This window comes from Platichthys flesus, chromosome 8, assembly GCF_949316205.1.
Source record: "Platichthys flesus chromosome 8, fPlaFle2.1, whole genome shotgun sequence".
NCBI lineage: Eukaryota > Metazoa > Chordata > Actinopteri > Pleuronectiformes > Pleuronectidae > Platichthys > Platichthys flesus.
Window position 1 is genome coordinate 20,084,620 of NC_084952.1, and position 26,375 is coordinate 20,110,994.

The window sequence follows — 26,375 nt, forward strand, 5'->3', positions numbered from 1 at the left end:
GACCACTGCTGCAGCTGGCTACAGCGCTGAGACAAAATCAAATCTTAAACAATCAGCACTAAAGATGCTATAGTTTGTCAGTCCAAGCAACACCTTGCAGCCATTTTTACACCATTGTTAGCATTGATTACTGTAAAGCAACAAGCTCAAGTGAATCTTGGAAAACCCTGATTCCCTCAAATCTCAATTTACTGCCCACGCCTGAGTAGACTAGTGTCCATTACAACGGGAGTGTTGGATAGTGAATGAGGGAGGGATTTTGGACAAAGCCATGGTTTCGCTTGAGTGTCCAAATCATCTAAATACCTCTACTCCTCTCTAGAGTTTCCCAGTTGGCTCGACACGAATGTAACATTACTCCAACAACTGACAATCAGTGCTTGTCATACACAAGGAAATCTCTTCGCTACCCTAATGTCCACTCTAATAACAGTTACATTTTTATAGCATGGAAACAGTTGCATTTTAAGATATCTAACATTGGAACAGAATGTTACACAGGTATCATAAAAGCTACTATAAAACACCATTATGTACCACTGCATTACACCATGTACAAAAACCGACAAAATAAACTTAGACAAAAAATAAGCCACAGTGTTTTTTGGTGTGGGGGGGGGGTTCAGCAGAACTGTTTTAAGACCAGCAAACCATTATTTGTGGCTCGTCGTGGAGCCAAAACTACCTGTTGTACAATAGGCTGACAGCTCGAGAAAACACGAGAAATAATAAATGACTAAAAGCCAATTACCCCCCTTCAGTGGCATTAATAAACTATCCCGCTGTTCTTACATGACCTCGTCTACTCTGCTGCAACACTCCGCATGTCCTGCTTTTCCTTCTCTCTTTCTTTGTGCATGTGTGTCTCCATGCCTTTGCCTGCCAGCATGAACAAGCTGTACTGACACACGAACACACACACACAAAGAACCTCACACACACACTACACACACATTCACTATACTCCCTGCCAGTTTGTATATGTGCAAGACAGACGAAGGAGCAGCATGTGTATTTGTGTGTGTATGTGCACGGGGGGTTTGTGAGTGTGAGCTTGTGTGTGTCTGAAAAAAGATAATACAATTTTTTGGACTCCGGCAGCATTACCTCTTCTTCAATGTTGCTATGGTAACAAGCTCCGGACCAGAGAGTGAGAGCGAGAAAGATGGATAGAGAGACCCCCAAGGACAAACACGCGCTTACACACACACACACACACACACTGCAAACATGCCTCCACACCTCCCTCCTCTCTCTCTCTCTCTTTCTCCCTCTCTCTCTCTCTCTCTCTCAGACAAAGGCTTTTCCAGCCAATTATCCAGCCCCGGCACATGAAGGGTTAACAGCTGCTTGGTGTCTGTACCACAGAGATTTTACCTCGAGCCATTTGGTTGGCTGTAATCGCTGCACACTATTCTGTAGCTTTAGATGTATTCCAGACAGCATTCACTCATTTTGGGATATGGCAATAACAGTGTCTCACCACACACACGCACACACACATTACATGGCAGCAGTGTGACATGTTGTATACTGACTAGCCACGCACCAGATTACCATGCTGTGACTTTGTCCCGCGTTACTTACTGTGTAAACAGATACATGTGACTTCCTGTCATTTATTCATTACTCTATTAGTATATTTGCTAAGCCAGATAAAAGAAAATCAAACTGTCTCAACGTATGTTCCTTACATTGTTAAATCACGCACAATCAATATTTATTGCATCAATTTGTAGATCCAAATTTCAAAACATGTATATAATATAATATTTGAAGATCATCGCCCTCATTTATAGGTATATTTATGTTTTATGTTTATATATTTATTCACATTATTGTAAATGATGAAAGTCTTAAGAGAAACACATTTTTTTGCCTGGATCTTTGCTAACTTTGTCCGTCTGCTGTCTCGTGCTGAGTAGGTTTAAATATGGTTGGATTAGATTCACAACAGATTCATGCATTACCAGTTAGACCTGTTTCATTTGATACATGATTCATAATTTTGCTGCCATTCCTGGCTGGTGAGTTCATCAAACCTTTGGTAGCTACAGAGCATAAAAAACTAAAGTAGCAATAATTGCATATTCAAACCAAATTATAAATTTATATTCATAGTCAAAGGAGCATGCAGTTAATATGCAAAGTAATAGTTCAGTGAAAAACATTAGAGGCTGATTTATTGGTGAACGACAGGATTCAGGATATGCGTTTTCATTGTTATTGGAGATGTCTCTGTCTGGGTTTGCCCTGGAGACAGCACATCCTCCTGTTTTCTGGTGGGTGAACTTGTCATCCACGACAACACCTTCTGTGATTCACACTGAGGTAGTGCAGTGACTTTTTAAACACAGAACCATCTATAGCACATAGGCCGACCGGCCGACAGCTGAAGACCTGCTGCAGAGAGCTGTCAGGGATCTTATCTGAGCACTTCAATCGCCCACTGCACATCCTGGACATCCTCAGTCATTTATCTTATCCGTGAGAGGAGCACTAACTTCAGCTGTGGAGTCCGTGGGCTTACAGGTGCGTGTGGGTGATACAGGTATCACTCTGTTATTACACACAAACAAAACCAGGCCAGTATGGTGATGGTTGACCTCTCAAGCGCACTCAAACTGAGGTGTGAGTTCATCATGTGGGCCACAAGCTGCTCAGCTTGGATGCAAACCATCATCTGATCTGCTGGATACTGACAGGGCCGGGCAGGTTCAATACACTCCACACACTGTATCACTATCTGATCTATCTCTACAGAGAAGCCCAGAGGGTTGTGTATAAAACCAGTGCTGTTTACTTTGCATACAGATGACTGCAGCAGGACAGCTCCTGGTATGTTCTCTATGAAATAGTTCAATGACACTGTAATCATGAACATCTTTAAGAATCTTATGAGGAACACCTGAGCTTTTGCTTTTACAAAGAAACATCAATCTCCACTGAAAACATCCCAAACCATCCTGTGTCACCCAACAGCCCCATCATACTTGACAGTGGATAGCTGCATCATCGAGCAGGTGGATGAGAGCACTTGAGATTCACTTTTCAGATGAACATATCCTCTCAAATCACTGAAAGTGGTTCTTCTTGAGAAGAATCAGGTGTCTAGATTTACAAACATCACTGGCCACAGGCTTTTTACAGACCAGTGAATTAGTGTTGGGGTTCGTGGTTGATATTTTGGATCTCTGTCTGAGCCTCATCAAGACTCTTACTGTGGAATATAGCCGAAATACCCAGAAATGGTTCTTTGGACTGGACAATACCTGCACACTAACTCGACCATACTTCACACTAGGGCTGCTCGATAATGGAAAAAAACATAATCACGATTATTTTGGACGATATCAAAATCACGATAATTTAATATGTGCCCTTATTCTGAAGTCTATGCTTTCTTTTTTTAATCACTTCCGGTAAAAACTGATGACGGCTGCGTGTCTTATTCCTCCATGAAACCAAGATATCGGTCCCCGGTTATTCAAACCCTAAACGATGGCAACCCTAACACTCTCTGACCGGCGCGGAGAAATGCGGGCCCGGTCTGACCGGTCTGAATAGCCAGGCATGAGCGCGCTTGAGAATAGCGGTGCGCGGAGCGGTCGCTACATGATGTGCTGCTGCCCTCACTGCTTTGCCACTCGCGCTGTTTTTTTCACCGCCGGTCACCACACGCACAACTCGCCTCCTTCACTTTACTGCTGCTTGAGAGTGAGAACCAGTCAGCTGGGCCGCTGAATGCTTTGGGGGAAGGACTGAATTGCGCTTGCGCATCTCTTTCAAAACAAATGCCAAATAATCGTTTCAACTCGATTATAGTAGTTTGAAGATTAATCGAGCAGCAATATTTTTGTCACCACCTAGTCACATTAGCTCATGGAATCCTTAAATTATTTTTGTGAATTTGTCAGGAGAAATGACAGAATACAGTAGACTTGATGTTGTTTTTATAGCTATGAGAGCGATCTGTGCTTTGTCCATGTCACAGTACACACCATAAAATATGTCAGACTAGGCAAGTGATAGTGCTGTCATTCATTTATAAAAAGTTGAAACCAAATTGGAATAATACTGAATGATTCCAAAATAATTTTAATCAAACTACACAGATCATAAACATGCTGTAGAGTTCATGGTGTTCTGCCCATTGATGGGGTCCCTGCTGCTTCACTTCAGTTAAGATAAAGTTATATTCAGCAAACTCTCCAACGGATGTCAATGAGTTTGCCCAAATTAGTCCACACATCATCGCTCAGATGGTTTGGTGTCGTGATTATCATCATGCATGGCTCACTAGTTTTTACCCCTAGCAAAGAAGACAATTATGACCGGATTTACTGGCAGGACAACAGAGCACCCAGAGGGTCCGATGGAAGAGTGCTTTAAAGAAAATCTCCTTGGTTGTACAAGGTACGGCCCCGTGCACCTATAGGCCCTGTTCACACCTGGTATTAAATTGTGAATTGTACAGGGTGTCCCATTCCCAAGTGGACGGCTAAGATCACACATGGCATTAACAAATGCAATTTCACGTGGGATATGTTTTCAATGCGTGTGTTTGTGTGTGTGTGTGTGTGTGTGTGTGTGTGTGTGAGGGAGAGAGATAGAGACAAAGAGAGAGAGAGAGAGAGAGAGAGAGCGAGAGAGAGAGAGAGAGAGAGAGAGAGAGAGAGAGAGAGGGGACAAAGAGAAGCTGAGCAAATCAATATGATGCGTTCTGTTCTAATCGGAAAGAAAGGAGGGGGTGCCTTACATGTAGCCCAGGATGCATTTCACACACATAGAGGAATGTGGGCACCTCTGTCCCAGACCACCTCCCAGTGTGGTCAGAGTGACTGAATCGGTTGGGTGCGTTTACAACGGTACTTAATGCTGTCCACTTGTGATCGGATCGCTCAGGACAGATGTTATTACTACAACTGAGCAGGGTTATACAACGGGATAAGATTAGTAATTGTTGGGCTTGAAGATTTGTTGCAGTCGACCCATGCCGTTTACTGTGGTAACAGTATATTCATCTTTTCCATGAATCCATCCAAAAGACAAAGACTCAAACAGCTGCCTCTATCAGCCCACTCAATCAAAACACATTGCATAAAAGATGAGCTGCTAAATCTGTGAAGTTAATGATAAGATAAAGACCAATCTCTTTAATCAGTCACTGTCACAAATACATATTTGAGCATACAAAGAACAGTAGTAATGTCATGTGTTATAATGTGTGTATTAACTGAAATCTATTGTATCATAGGGTCTTTCTACATAAAAAGACTTTTCCCACACAATCCAGGTTCAGACATGAAGTATCTTGGTGCAAGCCTCAAAGCGTTTTAGTAGCCTGAAGAAAAGGACTCTCACAAACATTTGAGAAAAAAGTTTTGTACCTTTGGGGAAAAAAAGTCCAGGATGTGATTGAACTTTTAATATGAGCTGAGATGAAACACGTTGACTCATATATGAATAACAAAAATGTTTATTGATTAACTCTCAAAGGAGCAAAAAACTCAAATTCATTCTTTCTTTCTTTCTCCGTCTGTCTTGACTCACTGAGCTGTACCTGGAGGCTCAAGGCAAGAGCCTGACAGGATAGTTGTTTTCTAGGTCAGTTCTTCCTGCATGCTAGACCATCAAGGCCACCCACATACCTGGTTGTCACACTGGGGATACAATGTTTTTCAGCAGGTTTTAAAAGACAAGGACTTTGTGTTCTGTCAGTATGAGACCGTGAGACAGACCTGGAATCTGTTTTCAGTTGTAATATATCTTCTTGGAACAGGTTAGCTGGCTCATGAAGATGGGGCGTTAAGCCTAACTCATGCCTTTGCGTCGAAAAGACGCCGCAGGTTCACACGTAGCCTACTTGTTGGAGTTGAAGCTGATAGATGTTGAATAGCAATTACTTTTTCCTAAAGAACGGCAAAGAAGAAAAGAAAGACGTTGTCCGAGTTTGTTCCTTCAACTCAATTCACCTCGTTGGGCAGCCGCCCAATTGAGGCTATGACTCATCTGCAGCGGCCTGGGTTCGATCCCGTCCTGCAGCCCTATGCTGCAATCCATCCACCACTCTCTCTCTGCCCCCCTTCACAGCTAGCTCCAAGTCCTATCCAAAATAAAGGCCAAAAAGCCACCAAAATATACATTTTAAAACAACGGTGAGTCTGACAGAAATGCGATGCTCCCAAGTGGAACTATCACAGCTCTCGTGTTTTGCATCTTCTCGACACATAGTTAAATATTTGGGGAGGTCCAAGTCAGGGTACAAACACGTTTTATCTCAGCCTAAAAATAATCCAGCTTTAACTCCACATACAGCCACATTCTGTTTACACTGTGGTTAGTTAGTTGGTTGGTTGGGTTTCAACTTTAGCTTATGTTTAAGTAGGCAAACTGTCTCCTGGTTCTACTTTCAAGTTTAAATCACACAAAAACAATTTAAGGAAATCAACCTTTGTACTGATCTTCACAAAGAAAACGTATACGTCTATTTCCCAATCTAGTTACATATTTAAATATTACAAACATAAATATAACATATTTAGATTCCATATGAAGTATGGAAGAGTGAATAGACTGTATCTTTGATATTTCTATTTCTGCATTTGATATCTGTTATTACTAAGAAAATATCTGAGCAATATAGAAAAGTGAAAATATTAAACTCAACCACAAACACATTATTATCTGCCTCTTCACACTTGAGATTGCCAGTGTTAATACCAAACTCAACTGGACCAATCAGAGATCAGGACAGCAGCAGGGTTCCCACATATCTCAGAGGTGACGGAGAGGCTACAGAGCAGCAGTGAATCAAGCAGCTGCTGAACAACAGCCCTGGCCTTTTCAGGGAACCAGCCACGGGTCACAGTTTCTCTCAGTGACGGAGTAAAGGTGGAACCAAAAGAGACTAAATGGGACTGATGGCCATTTTGTTGGAATGAATGAAGCACTCACAATTCATGTTTTGTCAGCAACAAACTGCAGGGACATTGGAAAAGTTATGATGTATCTATTACGGTTTACATTCATCACCAATGGAGCACTGATTATTTAAAGTCTGCTGTAGCGTGCTGTCAGGACATTCAAGGTAAGCAGTGCTCTGTTTAATCTGAAAACAGACCTCCATGATAAGAAACTGCAATGAAATAACTGCAAATATAAATGTACGAGAAGACTGCTCCCCAGAGGTGAAGCCAAATCATCGGGTCCATCTCTTCCCCTGGTGGCTGGCTGCAGTAAAAGTCATGAACCCCACCTCCTCCACATTAGTGGATGGGTCATGGACCACACTTAAAAGTCACTGTTAAGAGTTCAAAAAAAACATATGTGTCAATCAATAAAAAAGTTTGTCTGACTTTTTAAGGCCTGGTAACGTCTGAAAATTCCCAAAGATGATAGAGAGAAATTCATCAACAGAAAGTTGCACTCTCGGCACAGTGCTGAGTAACATTACAGAGATTTAGTCTCTGGAAATAGAAAAGCAAAACATTATCTCTGACTAAAATATCCAAAGCGTGATTCTAAAATAAAATGAGGGAAATATTACAAATCCCCATGAAGCTAAACGACTTAAGACTGAAGGATTTGCCCTAATGACATGGTGATTATACTCAGAGAACAAAAGCAGTAGACTATGAAAACCTGAGAGAAATGAAAAGAATAGAGGAAGACAATGAGTGGAGGAGGAAGGACTGAATTAGCAGAGGGTGGAGCGAGGTTGGGAATACCAGTTCATGTTTGAGAACTTGCAGGAACTGGTTTGTATGTATGTTGGGCTTTGTGTTTATGTGTTGTTATTTGCAATAGCATCAACAATTTGACCTGGTTTCCTTTTCCTTCTATCTTTCTTTCTCGATATAAGTCCCACAGGGTCTGAGACTCTATTATTTTTGCTCAGGTTTATTATCCTTATTATGCTCCCCCTGCTGTTTCACTCTTTCCCCTGAGAGCCCGAAGACTTGTGTATAACTACATATCTAATGATGTGCAAATGCTTCTTAACAATGCTTCTAGTATTTCCCAAATGATGGCGCTAAAAATAACATTCAGAGCTCAGAAATAACAACATTTGGGGAGAAAATTATTGTTTATCTATATATAATTTCATTATATATATATAATTCATAAAATAATAACTATAGGACAATTACAAATTGTTGAATGAGGGCAGAAGATGCTTAATTTATTCCATGAACATTTTGGCTTGAATGGGGGTTAATAATTTAAACTCTTAATAACTTAATACTTTAATACCCTCAATACAGCAATCCTGGGCTGTTACACAGTAAACTACACAGGGCTCCAGAGTGGGACCAAAAATCGGAGAATGTGTGACCAAAAACTGTCCTTTGCCGCAAAGGCAGGCCTAACATTGAACTGATGTAGAGTCTCTGTATTGGATCGAGTCGTGTCGCTTCCTCATCTCATCTCCTCCGCGGAGTTCACACCGACACATACAGACCCCGAGCTGCCCCTGCCCACACTCACTCACACACTGACACACTGAGATGAGAGACGCCGGTAAAGAGACATATGTGCAACCAATTTAAAAAAGCTAGTCTGGAGCCGTGCTATAGGTAAGTTACAAAGAAAAACCCTGGTAGTTTTCTTGCAGCAGGGAGGTAATTACTGACACAAATCACAGATAAAAGATCGATTTTTAACATTTATCACTGTCATTTAAAAAGAATTCCATATATTTTACCTTTAATATATATTAACATTGACGTTCGCAACAATCGTTTATTACAAATCATTGTTAGAATTTAATACATCAACGTTAAACTTGCCTCAGGAGATTGAGCAAGACAACTGATCTATAAATACTATTTCAAGGAGAGGAACCTTACATAATAAAAGAAACGCATATAAAAAAAGATGATCTATTGAATAACACACACTGCAGGCTTGGCAGAGGCAGATCATTATCAGATTACATACCGGAGACGATTTGAAAGACAAACTAAGCTACAACACTGAAGAGATGTGGGAATATAGATGACAGTAAACACTAACAGCACGACCAACCACTGAGTACACAAATATGTGTTTAGGTAAATGTCCAGTGAGTCGGTGTGTATGCTCTTGATGATAGCTCTGTGAATTCAAGGAGCTTATAAAAGACTGACCGCACAGTAGCCAAAATGCATCAGTTTGAATTCTCAGCAGGTGAAAAAATTTCCCTTAGACTACTTTTCAAAATCATGCTGATGAATCACACTCGAGCCGACTTCATCTGTCATTGTTTGTGTGAGAGAGCTTGACTTAATGAAACTGAAACACAGCAGAACCATCAGATACACAAAACAGCACCACTGGATCAATACACATTTAGACAGCCTGTCTGTGCGTGTGCACACACACAAACGCATGCACACACACAAAATGCAAATGCTTTCACACTATCCAGACTCTCTCTCTCACACAGACACACACACTTAGCGTATTGATCGAGCTCCCTGTTAGCCATTTTCTCCACTAGCTGTACGGGCAGGGTGAAGGCTTACAGCTTGCGGTCTGTCCTCACCAAACCACTGCCATCTATCTGCAGGTTAATGAGCCTCAACTTAGTTTTTTCTTTCTTTTCACCCTTCTTCACTGTGCTTAGCAGCAACATAGTCAGGATAATACACAATTAGACAGAGTATTCTGGGATAATGGATAATCGTGTTTATCAATAAATATCGATGATCATCAAGCAACAGGCCGTGGGGGGGATATGAGTAATGGACAGCCGGCTGCTCTGGGTTGTGACTTTTCTAATGTCCACCAAGGAGGTTATGTTTTCAACCCAGTCTGTTTGTTTGTTCTTTGTTTAAAAGCTAAATTATACAAAAGTAACTGAACTGTTTTCCACAAAACCTTGGTTGAAGCATGCATTATGGGTAATGGTGCAGATTGCGATCGAGGTATGGATCCAGGATTTTTCTTTCACTTAACGCAATATTCTCACATATTTCCAAAGGACCAATTCATAGATCTTGATGAAAAAAAGAATAATACAGATTTTTGGAACATCAAAGGGTGTGTGAGTTGGGATTCAGCTTGATTAAATTGGAGGGACTGTCTGGCCTTGATGGAGGAAAGTGTTTCCATTCTTGTTTTATAAGAGATAACCCCTCTTATTATTTATAAAATGCAACCTTTTGCTACAATATACATTCATTTGTAGAGGGTTATATATATGAGTATCATTTATTTAGTAAAATAAAAGTTAAGTGCAGATTACAGGTGTTCCACATATGCAGCAGCATTTGTAAACAAGGTCACAATAGCAGAATAAAGAAGTACACAATTCAAATCTGCACTCGCAGTTCATATGTGGCTGCATTGTAACAATACCTGTAAAAGTCCGCCTGGGCATAAACAAGTGTATAAGACAAATGCAAACATGTCTAAGGTGATATATAGATTAAATTACCTGCTGTGCTGGATAAACAGGAGGATTTGTGTGTTTGTGTGTGTACGCTGGGGGCTTCAGACTGGATGTAGATTGCTGTGGGTTATTGTAAGATGATTTTTTTTGTTTCAGAAATACAAAACAAATGAGATTTTCCATTCTTTTTAAGGATATTTATGAGACCTTATTAGAGTAACTTTACTAAGGAGGAGACGTTTTAGGGTGACCTTTCAGATGAATGCTAGCGGGTATCACTCAAACACCCCATGAACCCAGTATAAGAGCCTGCCAAGGACTCTGAGACTAAGACCTCGGCTCGGGAAGAAATAAGCACACAAAAAAAATAAGCACGTCCATAACACGACACACTGCTTAAGCGAGGAAAGCTTAGAGAGATTGAGAGACGCAAGACCTCGAGTTCACACAGAAAATGGATCTCTGTGTCCTGCTGGCGTTCAGACAGACAAAGTGTCTGCCTGTAGATAATAGAGCCTCAGAAGTGAGGATGAAGGGGTATCCTGAAATTCATCTATTCACAAACCTGAGAGGGACAGACAGGGAGGATGCAGAGAGAAGAAAAAGTCAGAATGAAATAGGGCAGAGTGAAGAAGAGATCTTGACAGACCTATAGAGATAGCAAAGGCTCAGAGGAGAGGAGGCATGTTAATTAAGGAGCAGGTTGATAACAAATGTATTAGCGGGCCTCTGAAGGAAGGCAGGGCCGAGTAAAGGAGAGGAAGAGGGGTGGAGGGAGATAGGAAAAGGTTAACAGAAAAAGGAAAGAGAGGGGAGACACTGATGAAGAAGGCAGAGGAACAGACAGGATAATTATGAGTTATTTGATAAAGAGGTAATAAAAGTCCTGCAGTGGAGCAGGAGTGACAGAGACAGAGGACACACAGGAGCAGCGGAGGAGAAAAGGAGGGCTGGGATACTCTGAATAATAAACTTTGAGCAGGGAATAAAAGTGATTACCACTCTTATTCACTACCTTTGATGACACTTCACCTGACGTCGTAGGCTCAGAAATCAGTGGGACGACGTTTGAAATGGAGAGCTATCGACTGTCACATCAACAAGAGCAAATACACAGACCATGTGCAATAAATAGTATAGTCAATTGTTCAGCTTTACTTCAGCCAACATGTTTTGCATTAAGGACTGACTACTGAGTGAACACAAAGCAGCAAATACGGTGAATACTGTTCTTTGCTAATGAGCTAGCATAAGTAACATCATTAGAAGCTAGCGCAGCTAGCAGAATTAGCTTCAGTAGATCAGCTCTTTCTCTTTTATCAAGGTCTCTCCCAAAGACTGTCAATAAAGATCGACAACACATTCCCACAAGGAAACGAACACCACCACATTGCACCAATTATGTAATTTGGAGCTGGAGACAGAGGTGATGGAGCTCCTGTATCGACGTCATGACTATACATGCTTTCCACCAATCACGAGTGAGGGCTGGGCAATTAACCGAAAACGTATCGTAACAGACATTTTAACCTTTAACCGACTTAATTCAACGAATAATCAACACATTTAAAAATAAATGTAGAATTCAAAAGTAGAACTCTGGTGCTATATCTGCATCATCACTATACTATATACTATGTATACAAAACCCATACTGAAGAATCCCCCAATTCCTTGGCCCCGGCATATATTCATATTTCCATTCATTCCCAAGTACCAGACAATTTAACCACAAACACCTTCGGCTATTCCTTTCTCTGGATAGCCCAAGGGACACAGACATATGCAAACACTAAGCTCTTTGGGGAAATGAGTCCTCTCCTTCAGGGGAAATAAAAACTCCTGAAATATATCAATTTCTCCACCAAGTTGTAGTTTGTTTAAGGTATTGATAATAATGGAAAAAAGGACATTTTATTATATTTAACAAAATATCACATTGCCTATATACACAGTGTAACATACTGTTGATGTTAGACCATAGCATTTTTGTGAGTTATCTCCATCTTTAAAGGATCCCAGCTGTTCCCAGTCATTCAAACAGTTTCTACACTTCAGAGATAATCCATCAGATACTTTGTATCTGATTGATGTATGAGTAGTATGAGTTTGAAAATGCAACAGATAGCATTGGAAACCCTTTTTAACATGATCAATTTAATGTCCACATTAGTCAGTACAGTGTTTCTCTGAATATCCCAAACTACATGGACAAAAACAAAATGAAAACATCAAAATGTTGCAGTGAAACATCTCTAAATAACACGTAGGACATCACAGTTGCATGTCAGAAATGCAGGTGTTTTGCTTTGATAAGAGCATCATTAGGCAAAGTGTTAGCAAATGTCTTCAGGGTTCTCATGTTAACACTGTAGACCAATTAGAGTCAAACACACACGCTCTACCTCCCAGCCTCTTCTTATACTCTCTGTGTGTCTCTAGGTCTCACTGCCTCTTTCTACCCAGTGTAAATAATGTAATTTGTCATAGACAGGCCTCCATGTAGGAGATGACCTTTAGAAACCTCACAGTAAATTGGCCTCGGCTAAAAAGGCTACGTCATTAGCCCTCTCTTTCTCCGTCTCGCTCTCACTTCCTCTGTGTCCCCCTGCTTTCAAATTCAGCTTTATTCTTTCTGTTTCATTTTAAATTCAGGGTTTAATCTAGTCATATATGTGAGGTTAACTAGCTCTCTGGCTTTCGCCCTTTTTCTGAATTTGGCCGTCACACAAAGACACAAAACTAGATCATTCCGATTTTATTGGTTTCGCCCAGATGTAGTGTTTAATTTATTTGCATTTATTTGTATGTATTGAAAAATTACAATACACTGGGTACAGTAACTTTCATATATGTTGTAGCTGTTAAGGTTATCCAGGTTTGATTTGAATTATATTGCTATAACCCCTGTATTATTGATTTAGTGTATTATTTAACTTTATTATTTTTAGGCGAATAAAACACACTCCTTGCTAAGCTAGTTTATGTTAAAGTAATGCTTCAGTAACCATTGATAAATATAAGAAAACACAAAGCAGCACACACAATTGTTAACTAGCCCACTACATACGGCTCAATATTGCTAACAATATAATACAGATATAAAAAAACTGCCACTATCAGCCTTATGAGTATGAGCAAAAAAAGAACATAAAAAAATTAAAAGATAGGAACATTCAATTAAATGTGTAATCTTTTTCCTCTTTGTCAGCATAAATTTGTTGAACCCAATAATTGGGGATTTACTTAAAATAAAAAGAACAGTTCAGTACACTTGAAGGTCTCATAATAGCTTATAGTATACTGAGGGGAAAGTCTGTGTTTTGATAGTAAATAATTTCATCACACAAGCCAAAAGTCTATATTTTTTTTTTTTTTTTTTTTTTTCATCAAATGGCAGGAAGAAAAAGTCTGGTGGGGAAATACCATATCCATTATCTGAATTTCTTAGCTTAGAATTTGGCAATTTTATATGCAGTACTCAGCCAATTGAACAAACAACAATCTATAAAGTTTACAGTAATTGTACCGTGTACTCTCCCACCAGGTTGACCAGGTTGCTGTTATGGTCAATTTGAAGAGTGTCTGCCTCTGCCAGCAAGCTGGTCAGATAAGGCGGAGACGCAACATGGAGGACACATTTCCTTCATAATCTTCATTTCTTTCCTCAAGTTGGGCTTGTAAAATATTTAAACAGAATTATGTGTAGCTTGTTAGTAGCAGTATTGGCCGTTGTGAGTGTAGGATGTTTACAAAAGTGGACATTTGCCGGACTCTGCTGGAAGCATCAAAATGTGTCCGTGTTTTTCCTTGATGATGTTGGACAGACTTCATCAAGCTACTAAAATGTTAAATCACCCCAATATCAGCCAGATAGACGGATTTCCAATATGTCTGTACAGAGCAAGAATTAAGTTGGCTCTCTGCCACCTTATAAGATACTCAGACACACACCCACACATTTATAGAGAAATGCACAAAATATACACAAAATAGGTATCAGCAACATCAGCTGTGCCAGCTACAGTGCACAGGGGATAGAACTACTCGTGCCCTGGTTTCAAGGCAGACTGTGTGTGTGTGTGTGTGTGTGTGTGTGTGTGTGTTTGTGTGTGTGTGTGTGTCTCAAAAAACAGAAAGAGAGGAAAGAAAGAGTGTGCCGTGAGTGTTGTTGTGTGCATGTGTTATCATTCCTCAGCACCGTGCTCCTCTTGGCAGATGGCTCTGCCAACCTCGGGACCTGGGGTGTGTGTGTGTGCGTGTGTGTGTGCGTATTGTATTGGTATCTTGGGGGGCACAAGGGCAGAAGCTACCTGGTGTTGACTGCCAAGTCTCTTGCTCCCTTGCGCTCTGTCTTTCTATAAACCTTGCAACACACACACACACACACACACACACACACACACACACACACACAAACACACACACACACACACCTGCACACCCACAGACTGATGTGTCTTGCCCTGGTACAACTTTTATGGTGTTTGTGATTGAATTTTTTATTAATAAGGTTCCGCAGTTAAAACTGAAATTTACTGTAGTAGATAAATTATAGTAGATATCATTACTCTTATTTAGATGACCAAGTTTATTATTCTTACCAGCACCAGTGTAGCTGTAGGAGAGCAGGTACAACTTGTGGAAAATCAAAAACTCCTGCTGCCTGAATTCGAGTTACAGACCAAACACTACTTCATTAATTGATTGAACTAATTACTAAAATAACATCCACAGAAAATAAGGGAATGCTACCTCCAGTAAATAATTAATTCCTAATTAGTTCTAATAACAAATTAGGGAGTGTAATTTCAAGCAGGTTCTTCATTACATACCCAACTAATTTGACCTATCACAAATTCAACTCTCACAGAAAATTAGTGAATATTATCAAATCATTTACTAATGACTTCATATCATTAGATTATTGGGCAAACCAAAAATCCTGACAGATATGGATTTTACAAATGTGCACATCCATTGTATCCCTCTCCCTGTGTCGAGGGGTTTGGATGTGGCTCAAATCCTCTCCAGCAGCTCGCTCTCTCCTCTGTGTACTGTCTCATAACAAAAACGAGCCCAAAAGTGGTCTTTAAAAAGGCTTGAAAGGGACTCCGGGGCCATCACTGCACAGATAAATGTGAGCATTAGAAGGTGGGAAACACTGAGAAGACAAAGACTCTGCCAATATTGGAACAGCAGCGACAACAGGAGCCTGGTGATCTGATCCCATGGGGAAGATCTGGTGCAGTTATGTACACTCCTCTGCTTCAGTGTCTAATCAGCAGTTACAAGGCTTTTAGTCACAGCCATTGACAAGGCGACTGGAATCCCTACACATCGTTACTAGACAATGATATCTGTGATAAATCTGCAGCATCTTACACCTGAAACGTTTTAAACAGCTTTTGATGAGGGGACACTCTTATCGTCTATCCTCTAAGTCTTTTTAAATGAAGATATTGCAGCTCAGGGGGACATACGTCAGTGTAAGTACCTTCAGCCCCACTCATGAATGACTATTTACTGCGCCTCTTTGAGCCGCTCAGCGCCTGTTGGGTCTGATCATCTCATGGCTGTCATGGTCATTTGCTGTGTGCGACTTCATGTTGTTTCTTATTGCAGTTTCGTTGTGTACTTGAAATTAAGCCAAAAGTGAAAAGATAATTTTAATCTTTAACAAACTAGTTAAGAAAAAATCTGACCTTTTTTCATTATGAGGAATATAAAAAAAATGTGTGGCTTAGTAGTATTAGCAGTAATCTGATTTATTAAAGAAGTTTGACCTCTGGAGATAATGGTGCTATAGCTAATTGTCACATTGTACTTGACTGAGCCCTGTGGCCTTTGGCTAATTATCTATGACATGAACCCATCTTACGAGGAGAAAGTGCAGTATGCAATAATAATATAACGAGCGTGATTCTACTATTAAGTAAGTTCTGACACTTACCACAGGACTGACATTAATGGGGATCTTGAAGTAGCAAACGGGGCGGCTGGCCCAGTGCTGGTGACCAGTGAACTGGTTGTTTGACACCAAACAGCGTCAAACAACCGAAATGGAGCGATGTGATTATCAGTTTGTGTGAGAAGAGGGACAAAGAAGAGAAGACACACACACACACACACACACACACACACACACACACACACACACACACACACACACATACACATACACATACACACACACACACTCACTCCTGCAGACAGAAGTTCTTCCCTCAGATAACGACGTAACGCAGTGTTTTCACTTCTTCACTGCAGAAGAAGAAGCGGTAACCGTTTACCCAGGAACATAAATAGGAATTAAGATAACATAGGATAAAACTTTATTGATCCACACTTCAGCAGCAGGCACATCAGAATGAGGGAGACAGGAGAACACAGAAATAGAAAAGGCAATAGAAAAAAACAATTTCAAAGTAAGAAAATATGAGTTTGTACATTATATACACCTTTTCACTGTAGTGGTTTTTTATGAAGTGTTTTAAGTAAATTGCTGTGCCACCGGATGATAGTACGAGCAATTCAAATTTTTGTACAAAAGAACAACTTTTGTACAAAAGAAGAAGATTGTACAATAAACACAAATGTTCAAAGAATGTGTTTTTAGGTTATTCGATTTATATCTATAATGACTGATTAATTAAAAAATTGTGATACGATTATAATTCCGTATCGCCCAGCTCTAAGGCAGGTGGAGGGGGAGTTTGCTTGTTTGACCACTGAGACACACCTGGTATCACTATGTGGCTTTTGTGATACGATCTCAAGCGGACAGCTCTAAGTACAGGCGTGTACGCACTCAGATCAGGTATAGATACAATTATGAGAGACCACATTTGCCAGCCCACTCTCTCATGCACAAGATTCACTCAGCGCCTCCTGACTCCTCTCTCTCTCATGCCGACACACAGACACAGACACAAACAGTGACATCGGAAACATCCGTTACCTCAGACTGGGTCAAAACAACATCATTTGGTCTTAACTAACACAAATGACATGCGTGCTCATTTCATTTAGAGCGGGAAGTGAGATTCGTTCCCAAGTGGTCACAGGAGACACATTCATGAGTAATGTCAATACCAGTTGGGAACACGTGCTTGGCGATGGCTACTTTTGCATACAGACTCATATAAAGATAGACAACATGACGGCTCCCAAAAGTGAAGCCACATCGCCCTGATCGCCCCCTGGATGCCAACTGCGGTATAAGTCATAAACCTTGCCTCATCCATGTTTGTGGAAGGGACGTGAATCAAATTTAAAAAACAAAATCCCCAGTAATTGTACATAAATTGGCCTTAAACTGGAGCAGGTTAATCACACCCGCAGTTAAACCACATCCCAGTCCACATCCTTGGCTAGTGATCATTAGATTTCATGTCGGAATTCGACAGGGTGAATTTGAAAGCTCTGGGAACAGTCTATAACCGACCATATGTGTGACTGTGTCCTGCTGAGGTGCAAATTATGGCTGATGGATACTGCAAGACCTTTGACGCCTCTGAAGAAGTCACAGCGTTCACATCCACCCTGAAAGAGACAGATGGCAGACGGCAGGTTTCTGGACATTTCAGACACTTGGTGTGTCTGAAATCATTACTTTCTAATTATTGTTTGTTTGTTTGTCTCCTCAATACAATTCCTCTGTGGGTTGGGAATTACTGTATGACCTTGCCATGGCTTGAACAGTTGGCAGAGGTATATTGTTCTACAGGCTACTGTTTGTGTTGGACGGTTTAAATGAGGGTTATGTTTTCTGCGTTCTGATAGTTGAATTTTATATAATATTTGTATGGTACTAAAACCTGCTAAACTCGTAAACGTATGTAGTTTCTGCAGGTTCTTCATTGGATTACCTACCTTTACTTTAAAAGATCCTTTTACATGAAACACAACATGGTGAAATTATATATCACATTGTTTCTTCAGCTAAGAGCTAGTGTTACCATACTTGCACTGCTTAATCATATTGAAGATTACTATGGGATGCTCTTAAAAATAACTTAAATAACTAAAACAATAATACAAATCTATTTCTAGCCCCCTTTATTCTCATTTGTTTTCCTCTTAAACTAAAGAGTGACTTTTTTCATGGTTAAAAGAGACCTTCTTATTGATTAGTTCCGCCATCTGCTTCTTGGGACAGATAAGACAAGATAAATTATAGACCTGCTCATTAATGAAACACGTTAATGCTGGTTTTAAAATCTACATTTATGGGTTGAAACCCAGTTTAAACCATCTCGGATCTTGCCGGGCCAATGCTAACTTAGAGTAAATCGCGGGGACGTATCTACATCATGACATTATACATATATTTGTATATATTTGAAATGATTAACAAATGACTCAAATCAAAGGTGGGCGTATCCATCTGAGAAGAGAAGACGCGGATCACACTCTCCTTACATCCTGTGTGGGCAAAATCGTGACTGTTAAAGACAAATGTTCGGCTGGGTTTTTTATATCCGATCCAGATGGTTACTGTTTTTTATTTTCTTTTAATACACTGGCTTAGCTCTTCACATAAAGCACGAACCCTTAAAAGTCTACACTGCACCTCTCACCCACAGATTGGGGCTTTGTTTTACGCAATCATAAAAGTTTGAACAGTTGACCCCTGTCTTTGCAGCACCAGTGTCATGTAATCATTTAAGTGGATTATCTGTAGAGCAATTAGCTCAAAGGCTCCATCTCCTTCATTATGATTTCTTAGGATTCCTGCAGTCGAGGCATTTTATTATCTGTGATGCTTTGATGACTGACAGAAAGTGTTTCAGCTATTTTACTATAGATATTTTTTTGCGAGACTCAAGCATGTCTTAAAGCTTATGGTGCCAAAAAGAAATTGTCAGCAGTAAGTGATGATGACATGATATCTTACACATGATACCTGTAGGAACACAGAAACTATGAAGCAATTCAGATTCACCTCATTCACATCTCATCTTGAAAACTCCTCCAGCTTTTTATCCTAATATGTCACAGATGTGGTATCTGGACTGCTTCTCTGTGGTTTTGTGCCATATTGTAATCACGCTCAATCTAAATCCTGAAAGAAAGTACAATGTTTGGAGATTCAGCCTCAGCGTGATTCAGACTTCCTTGTTAAATTGGAACAGCTGGAAAGACACATCTGTGTAATGTTACACCACTTGCAACCCGAAAAAAATCTGTAGTCTGCAGCCGATCAGTGACAAGTCCTTACAATTAGTGCTTGGCACAGAGGTGAATAAATACTTCTGGAATACATCAGAAGCTGCTCTAATCAGTATTTTTCCCACAAAAGGGGGATATAATATCTGTGGTGAGAAAAATGTCAATTGCAGTGGCAATCCTACAGAGAGCTTTACCCGTCAATGTCATTCTTCTGTTTTAGTGTCTTTGAGTTTCTTCCCTCTCAACCCACCGGGACACCCCGCATTGGTTTGTGAACTGCTGATTTCAAGCCTCAAGTCTGGCATTTTGTCCAATAAACCACCATGTTGTACCAGCACAACACCAAGGTTAGCACATGCAATGACAACTAAGCAGCTAAAGAGTCTTGTATGTATTTCTCCAGTTCATTCATGAAAACCTTTTTCCATTACTTCGCAGTAAGTGCATCAGATGATCTGACGGGTTTCACCCGCTTCCTCACATTTGACGACAGAGCTCCCATTTTCCCACCTTGACGGGATAGAACAGGACATTTTTCCTCTGGACAGAAAACTTCCGTCATTGTTATCTGTGGTTAGTTGTGGAGCATTTGTTTGTGGATTTTTGGCAGCTGGGGATGAGACGTAGCATCCGTTCAAAGCCTGTGAGTCGCTGATGATGTTGGTGTGAAGTACTATCAAGTGGAGTGAGGAAGGAAATTTCAGCGGCGTGATGAATGACTGTGTCCGTATTGAAGTTGCGCGTGTGAAGTGTGAGCTGACGGAGAGCTCGGGAGGACTGAGGGGCAGACTGAGTATTGGACTGTGGGTCTGAACATTATACTCACTGACTATAAATTGCCTGTGTCACCACTTTTCCCTGCAGATCCCATCGGGAGCGTACCCCCAGACTGAGGATTTTTTGCTCTGAACAGCAATTTGATAACAACATTTTTACATTTCCCTCGAACTGTTCTTCCATTGGCTTCACTCTCGGTATATGTGATGTTAATCGCCTGAGAAAGTGCATTTCAAATTTGGTGCAATTTGAACACATAGGTCACCCGTGCTTTGTAGCAGGCAGTGGGGACCAGGCAGTGATCCTTCAGTTTGCGGACAGAGATGAACATGTCTTTTTCTACATCCCTGGAGAAACTACAGCAGTGATCGAAAACTGGGTCAACCCGCGCAGCAAGATCATTTTGATTATTTGATTAATTGTATTTCCCCATATCGGACTGAGACACAGACACGGATGAATTGGGTGCTTATCTCCATCATAGTCCAATGTTCTTAGACTCACTTTCTTCTTTTTTGTCCGGTTTATTGGAGGCTGGCAACCGACATCAAGGTGCATTAACACCATCTACTGTGTATTCGCCCTTCATCGTCGCCTCACATCCTTTGTTTTGTTGCCGTAATGCTTCATACCCAGCGCAATCACAGATTGCGCAGACTTACTTTTATTCTGAAAAGCTTTGAACATGGTACTTAAGATTGTGACAACTAAATAACAGATCTGTGAAATAGTTGACATACCATGTATGAAAAAATAACAGCAGTTAAATAAATCATTCAAATTGATATCTAAGCCACATGAACAGTAATAAAGAAACTCCATAGCACACAAACAATAAAAAGTGACAATAACTTGCAGAACTGTATGAGGAGGACTCACTAATACAAATTCTGAAGTAGCTCCAGAGCTTTAACTCAGGACAAGAGACAGCTCATTCCATACCGACAGGTTTAGAACAGGCACTGCACTAGTGATGTTAAAAAAGAAGGTCCTGCCGATCTTAACTTTCAGGTTCTGAAACACACAGTATTAAATGCTGATGATATGTGTAATCAATTCCCTAATTAACTGCTTAAATGGTTCAACCAATCACAATCAGTGTCAATTACCAGTCAACACCATCTCCCCCAGATTCCCCCGCCATGATTAGCCAGCAACATGATGGGCAATTACAGCGAGGAGTATGCAACATTCAATGTAAGCCCCATTAAAGTCATACAAAGCCTTCAGATCTCCAAGCGAGAGAATGAAACAAGGGGCGAGATGGGAGGAGGAGGTGGAGGGAGAAAGAGCAACAAAGAGGAGAAGAGATGAAAGGATATTTCTTCAGGAGGAGGAGGAGGAGGAGACCTACAGTGCTGGATTCGTTCAGATTTAACAAAGGCGTGGGGAGCTTCAAAATTGTTTTCTCTCTCATTTTTTTTTTTCGCCTTAAAGGGAAAATCCACTGCCAAACAGGAGCCGCACATCAATGGCGACTGGCAGACTTTTAACTCCAATCTCAGTGATTTTCATGTTTTCTATTGAAGGTGTGTGTCGCCTTTTATGCCCAAGTAATCAATTGTAAAATTCTAAGAAAATATCTCTCTCTCCCTTCAGGTTTTCATCCTTAAACAGTGCTGGTCTTCTTAGAATCTTGGAGATTTACGTCCATTCTAACATTTATTGACACTGAGCTGCCGCTACTTCACAAGTGCTTCCAGAGCTGCTGGTAGGAGACACCGGTTAACAACAACACACTCGGCCTAATCTTGTGCTGCACTGGCTGCATTCACAAACCTGTTTTGGCCTCAAACTCTCAACTTTTCACCTATCATGATATTTGTATCAGACCGGTTTAGGGGTTAATATGCTGGAAATTAACAGAATTCTATAAACTGCGTCTATATATATAGAAGCATGTAAAACTGTTCCTAATGACCTTCGTCTTGGCTTCATCTTACTTCTTCTTCCTCCTTTAAAAAAAAAAAAATCTGACTTTGAAATGAGACTTCTTTGTAGTCTCCACACAGTGCATGGATCATTCAGACGGGAATAACCACACACTCTCAGACTGTCTTTCATCAAAGGCTTTTATGGTGCCACACTCGTTTGCACACATGGGCTAGATCCACACTAAAACCTTTTCATTTTTCCACAGCATTTGAAATCCAAAGAGGTTTTCAGTCCATCTCTACATCAGAGGTAATCTCTGTACATTTTATCTGAAATATGACCATACACGTAAACTGGGTGTGTGAGTACTCTAGCCTTACGACATGCAGAATTATACTGTGCCACATTCTTATCAAGGCTTTTAATTTGGTATCCATGTTGTCTTCGTCCCTGGGTCAGGGTCAGGTGACGGACAGTTTTCATGTCCATTTGACATTTGATAGACAAAACAATTAACTGGTTATGACACTTGTTAGCTGTATCCTTTATATCTGACTGTGAACACCCAGTGACAAGCTACATATGTCTGAGTTTTGACCATGTGTTGTAAAAGAAAAAAGACAATAATCTGAAAGCCTGGAAAAAGAACATAACTCTGTGAAGGATGTTTTTCCTTCTTTCTTATTCCATCCAACATCTTGACAGTCAAATCTCTGATGTTCGATCATTTCAATCTAACAAAGTTTGCTCGTACTTTTTGATTTCCATTTGAAGCACTTTACAGAACAGTAACTAATTAATATATCCACACACACACACACACACACACTTATACAGTGCATCTATGTACAGCACTTGGGGGCTCGGTATCTAGATGGACACTTTGGCATGAAGAATGGCATCTAACTGTCAAACTTCTGGTAAGTGGACAACCCGCTAAACATCCTGAGCCAGAGCCAAAGTTCCGTCACAGGCAGCCCTTCTCATTGTTCTGTTCTGTCTGCACGGTTCTGTGTTTTCTGCTCTGTAATAAAGCCCGTTTCTGTGTGTGTGTTTGGGTTTCAGTGTGTGTGTGTGTGTGTGTGAGCCCAGTTTCCCACAAGGACCGTCTGACAACAGCAGCGTGATGGAGTGGTGGCAGGGGGAGGGTTACATGTGTAGACACCCTGAGCTTGTTGTTGAGCCCTGAGCAGCTCCACTCCAGCAGCGGGGGGTTAAGTACCTTGCTCCAGGGCCCTTCCACAAGCGGCTGCTGAGGGACAGCAGTGTGTGTCACTTTTCTGCTCACACACACTCGCCGCCACCATCACCACCACCCACAGGAATAAGGAGACAAAACAGCAACACGGTTGCCAAGTTATTGTGCTCCCACTACAATACGTAGCTGAAGTGGAGAGGCCGACTTTTATATCCAGTGTGCTGTACAATCAAATGTGAAAAAGAAATGTCTCCAACACAGTGGCTCTCCAGCGCAGAGGGAAACGGGAGATTGTATTTGTATCTTCCTGTTTGTGTATTCATATTCAGTTAGCACAGAGGGTTGTCCACTACAGTCAGGGTCGCGTTCCATGGTTGGACGAGAGGTAAAATGCAAGGTGCTTTGGACAAAAGCTTCATACAGTAAAATCACTTTATACTGGGGCCTGTTCTGGGCGCAGGTCAGAACGATCTGGGTCTGGATTGACCAGCTGATCTATAGTTTCGGTTCGTCCCTCCATTACTCCTCATACATCTAAATAAATCACTGAATTCCAAATCATGCAGACCATCACAGATCTAACTTCTCGCAGATGCCATCCAGTCTCTCTTGTCTTCCCTGATGTTAAGAAGTCTCCATCATCTCTCTCCACAGGAGTATTTGTTCTTGTGTTTTCAGCTGCATATAAAAAAAACCTCACTGAGAATTGTAGTATTGTGCAGTATTGGTTACAACTGCATTTATATTCATCACATTTTATAATTTATTGTTTTCATGGCAGATAATTTCCTGAATATCGGTGAATTTCTGAGAATCAACTGAGCAGCCACTTTACATTTGAAAAGGCAAATTGTCAGTGCCCTCTGTTGGACAAACTGAGAAACAGTGAGATTGTTTCTCGTATTTCTGATCTGGATTTCAGGGTATATATATGCATATATACAATTGGCTCACAAAAGACAACACACTAGTCTGACTCTATTCAGATTCTATTTTTTTTCTATTAAATGATCAATACTGTTGTTCAATGTATACACCAAAAGATGAGGGATTCTTAAAGCCATTGATTCTGTTACTTGTGTATTTTGTAAATCAAATAATAAATACTGACTGATATATTCATGAGAATAACAATGTTTTCCTTTTAAAAATGTATCTGGAAATTAAAAAAATAATTGTAGCACTTCTCTTGTGGAGAAGTGCTACAGCTTTTCTGTAACACAATTTGTTGTCATTCATCAACCAATATCACACCTATGTATCTTTATGGACTAATATCAGTCAATACTGGAAACAGAGAATGTTCAGTGTTTGGGGACAATCGATTGACTATTGTAATAACACGTCTTATTAGCTCTCCAAACAGAACACACAACTGTCAGCCTCGTGTGCAGACTGTGTGTGGAGCACCAGCACAAAGCTGCCCAGTCATTTCACTCAGTCCACACAGGAAAGAAAAATGACGCCTGGTCTAGGTTTAGATTTCAATAACCACATGCAAACATTTAGATTCCTGCAACATCTCAAAATAACCCCCCAAGTTGACTCGGTCATTGTGGAGACCACCAGCATCACCTGCACGGCCCGGGCCCTGCTGACCAGCACGGTCTCCGGACTGAGGGGAAACTTCTGCCCCCCTCTTCCAGGAGCCTTTCATTCATTCACAGGTTGGGACATTTCTCTGTGCATCAGTGTCCCCGCTCCGTCACATCAGCCCTTGCAAATCAAAAATTCCTTAATGTCACAATGCGAACTGTGTCTGTGCGTGCATGTGTGTGTGCCTGTGCGTGTGCGTGCGTGTGCGTGTGTGTGTGTGTGCAGGCTACACGTGCGTGTCTCCCGGTTCATCTCAAGCAACAACGGTGACAAAGAAAGACGCATTTCTCACTTCGGCTGCGTCCCCATCTCCCCAAATAAAAACAAACACACACACACGCTCCATGTAGAGGCTTGATTTCAGGATGTCATGTCCGCTCATCCTCTTTAAAGCCTCACATGCATCCACACACACACACACAGAGGAGAGGATGAAGCAGCGTGTTCTGGACTTACCATGGTTGTTCAAGCTCCCAGTCCCTGAAAAAGTCGAATTCAAACAGATCCATGCCCGCTCCTGGTTCTGCTCCTGTGTCCGCTGCTGGTGTTTTCTGGTTTAAAATCCAAAGCTGCTGCTACGTGGTTCTACATGAGCTACTGATACTGAGTCTCTTCTGTGCGTGTGCGTGTATGTGAGAGAGGGAGAGAGAGAGAGAGAGAGACGCACACACACACAGAGAGGGAGCGTAGACACGAGCCGCTGCCAGGAAGCTGCTACGTGGTCGAGGCAAGCTGACAGCCAGGCAGAGGTGGAGAGAGAGAGGGGGGGGGCAGAGCGAGAGCGAGAGCGAGACAGAAAGAGGGAGAGAGACAGAGAAAGAGGGAGAGAGGGAGAGAGAGAAGGAGTGAAAGAGAGAGGGAGAGAGAGGCAGAAAGAGTGTGTTAGAGAGGGGGGAGAGGAAGGAAGGGGGGGCGGAAAGAGTGTGAGGGGGGGGGACATGCTGAATACAAGTCGCATAATAAGTGGATCTATTTATGTTGATCTTACTAAATAAACTTTGACACCTCCCCTCCAAAAAACCCAACAGTTGCCATTCATATAATTATAATTATAATTATTATTATAATAATAATTATTATTATAATAATTATTATTATTATTATTGTTGTTGTTGTTCTGATTAAGTAGTGCTGCTGGTACCTGCATGTCAGGTTTTGATAATAAACTGTGACCCCCCCCCCCCTATTTCATTTGTAGAGATCGTCAAAGCACAACATACATTATTTTAGTTATTTTGCATTTAAAATGTGTTAATGATAATAACTGTCAACAGGTGTAGGAGGATGTAAATGTCTTTAAAATGCGTGCTCTTGTATTTAGAGACACGCACTGTTCTAGAGTCAGTGAAGTGCACACTCCAGACAGAACATCACCTG

General features: G+C 41.0%; 1 protein-coding gene across 1 annotated transcript in view; it reads right to left on the reverse strand.

Moving 5' to 3' along the window:
* The window catches only part of aff2 (AF4/FMR2 family, member 2), a 145,914-nt gene extending 120,407 nt beyond the window's left edge, over positions 1 to 25,507 (reverse strand). Inside the window, exon 1 of the mRNA XM_062393311.1 lies at positions 25,455 to 25,507. Within this exon, the coding sequence (XP_062249295.1) occupies positions 25,455 to 25,507 (53 nt within the window). The remainder of the gene's footprint in view (positions 1 to 25,454) is intronic.
* Positions 25,508 to 26,375: the final 868 nt, after the last annotated feature.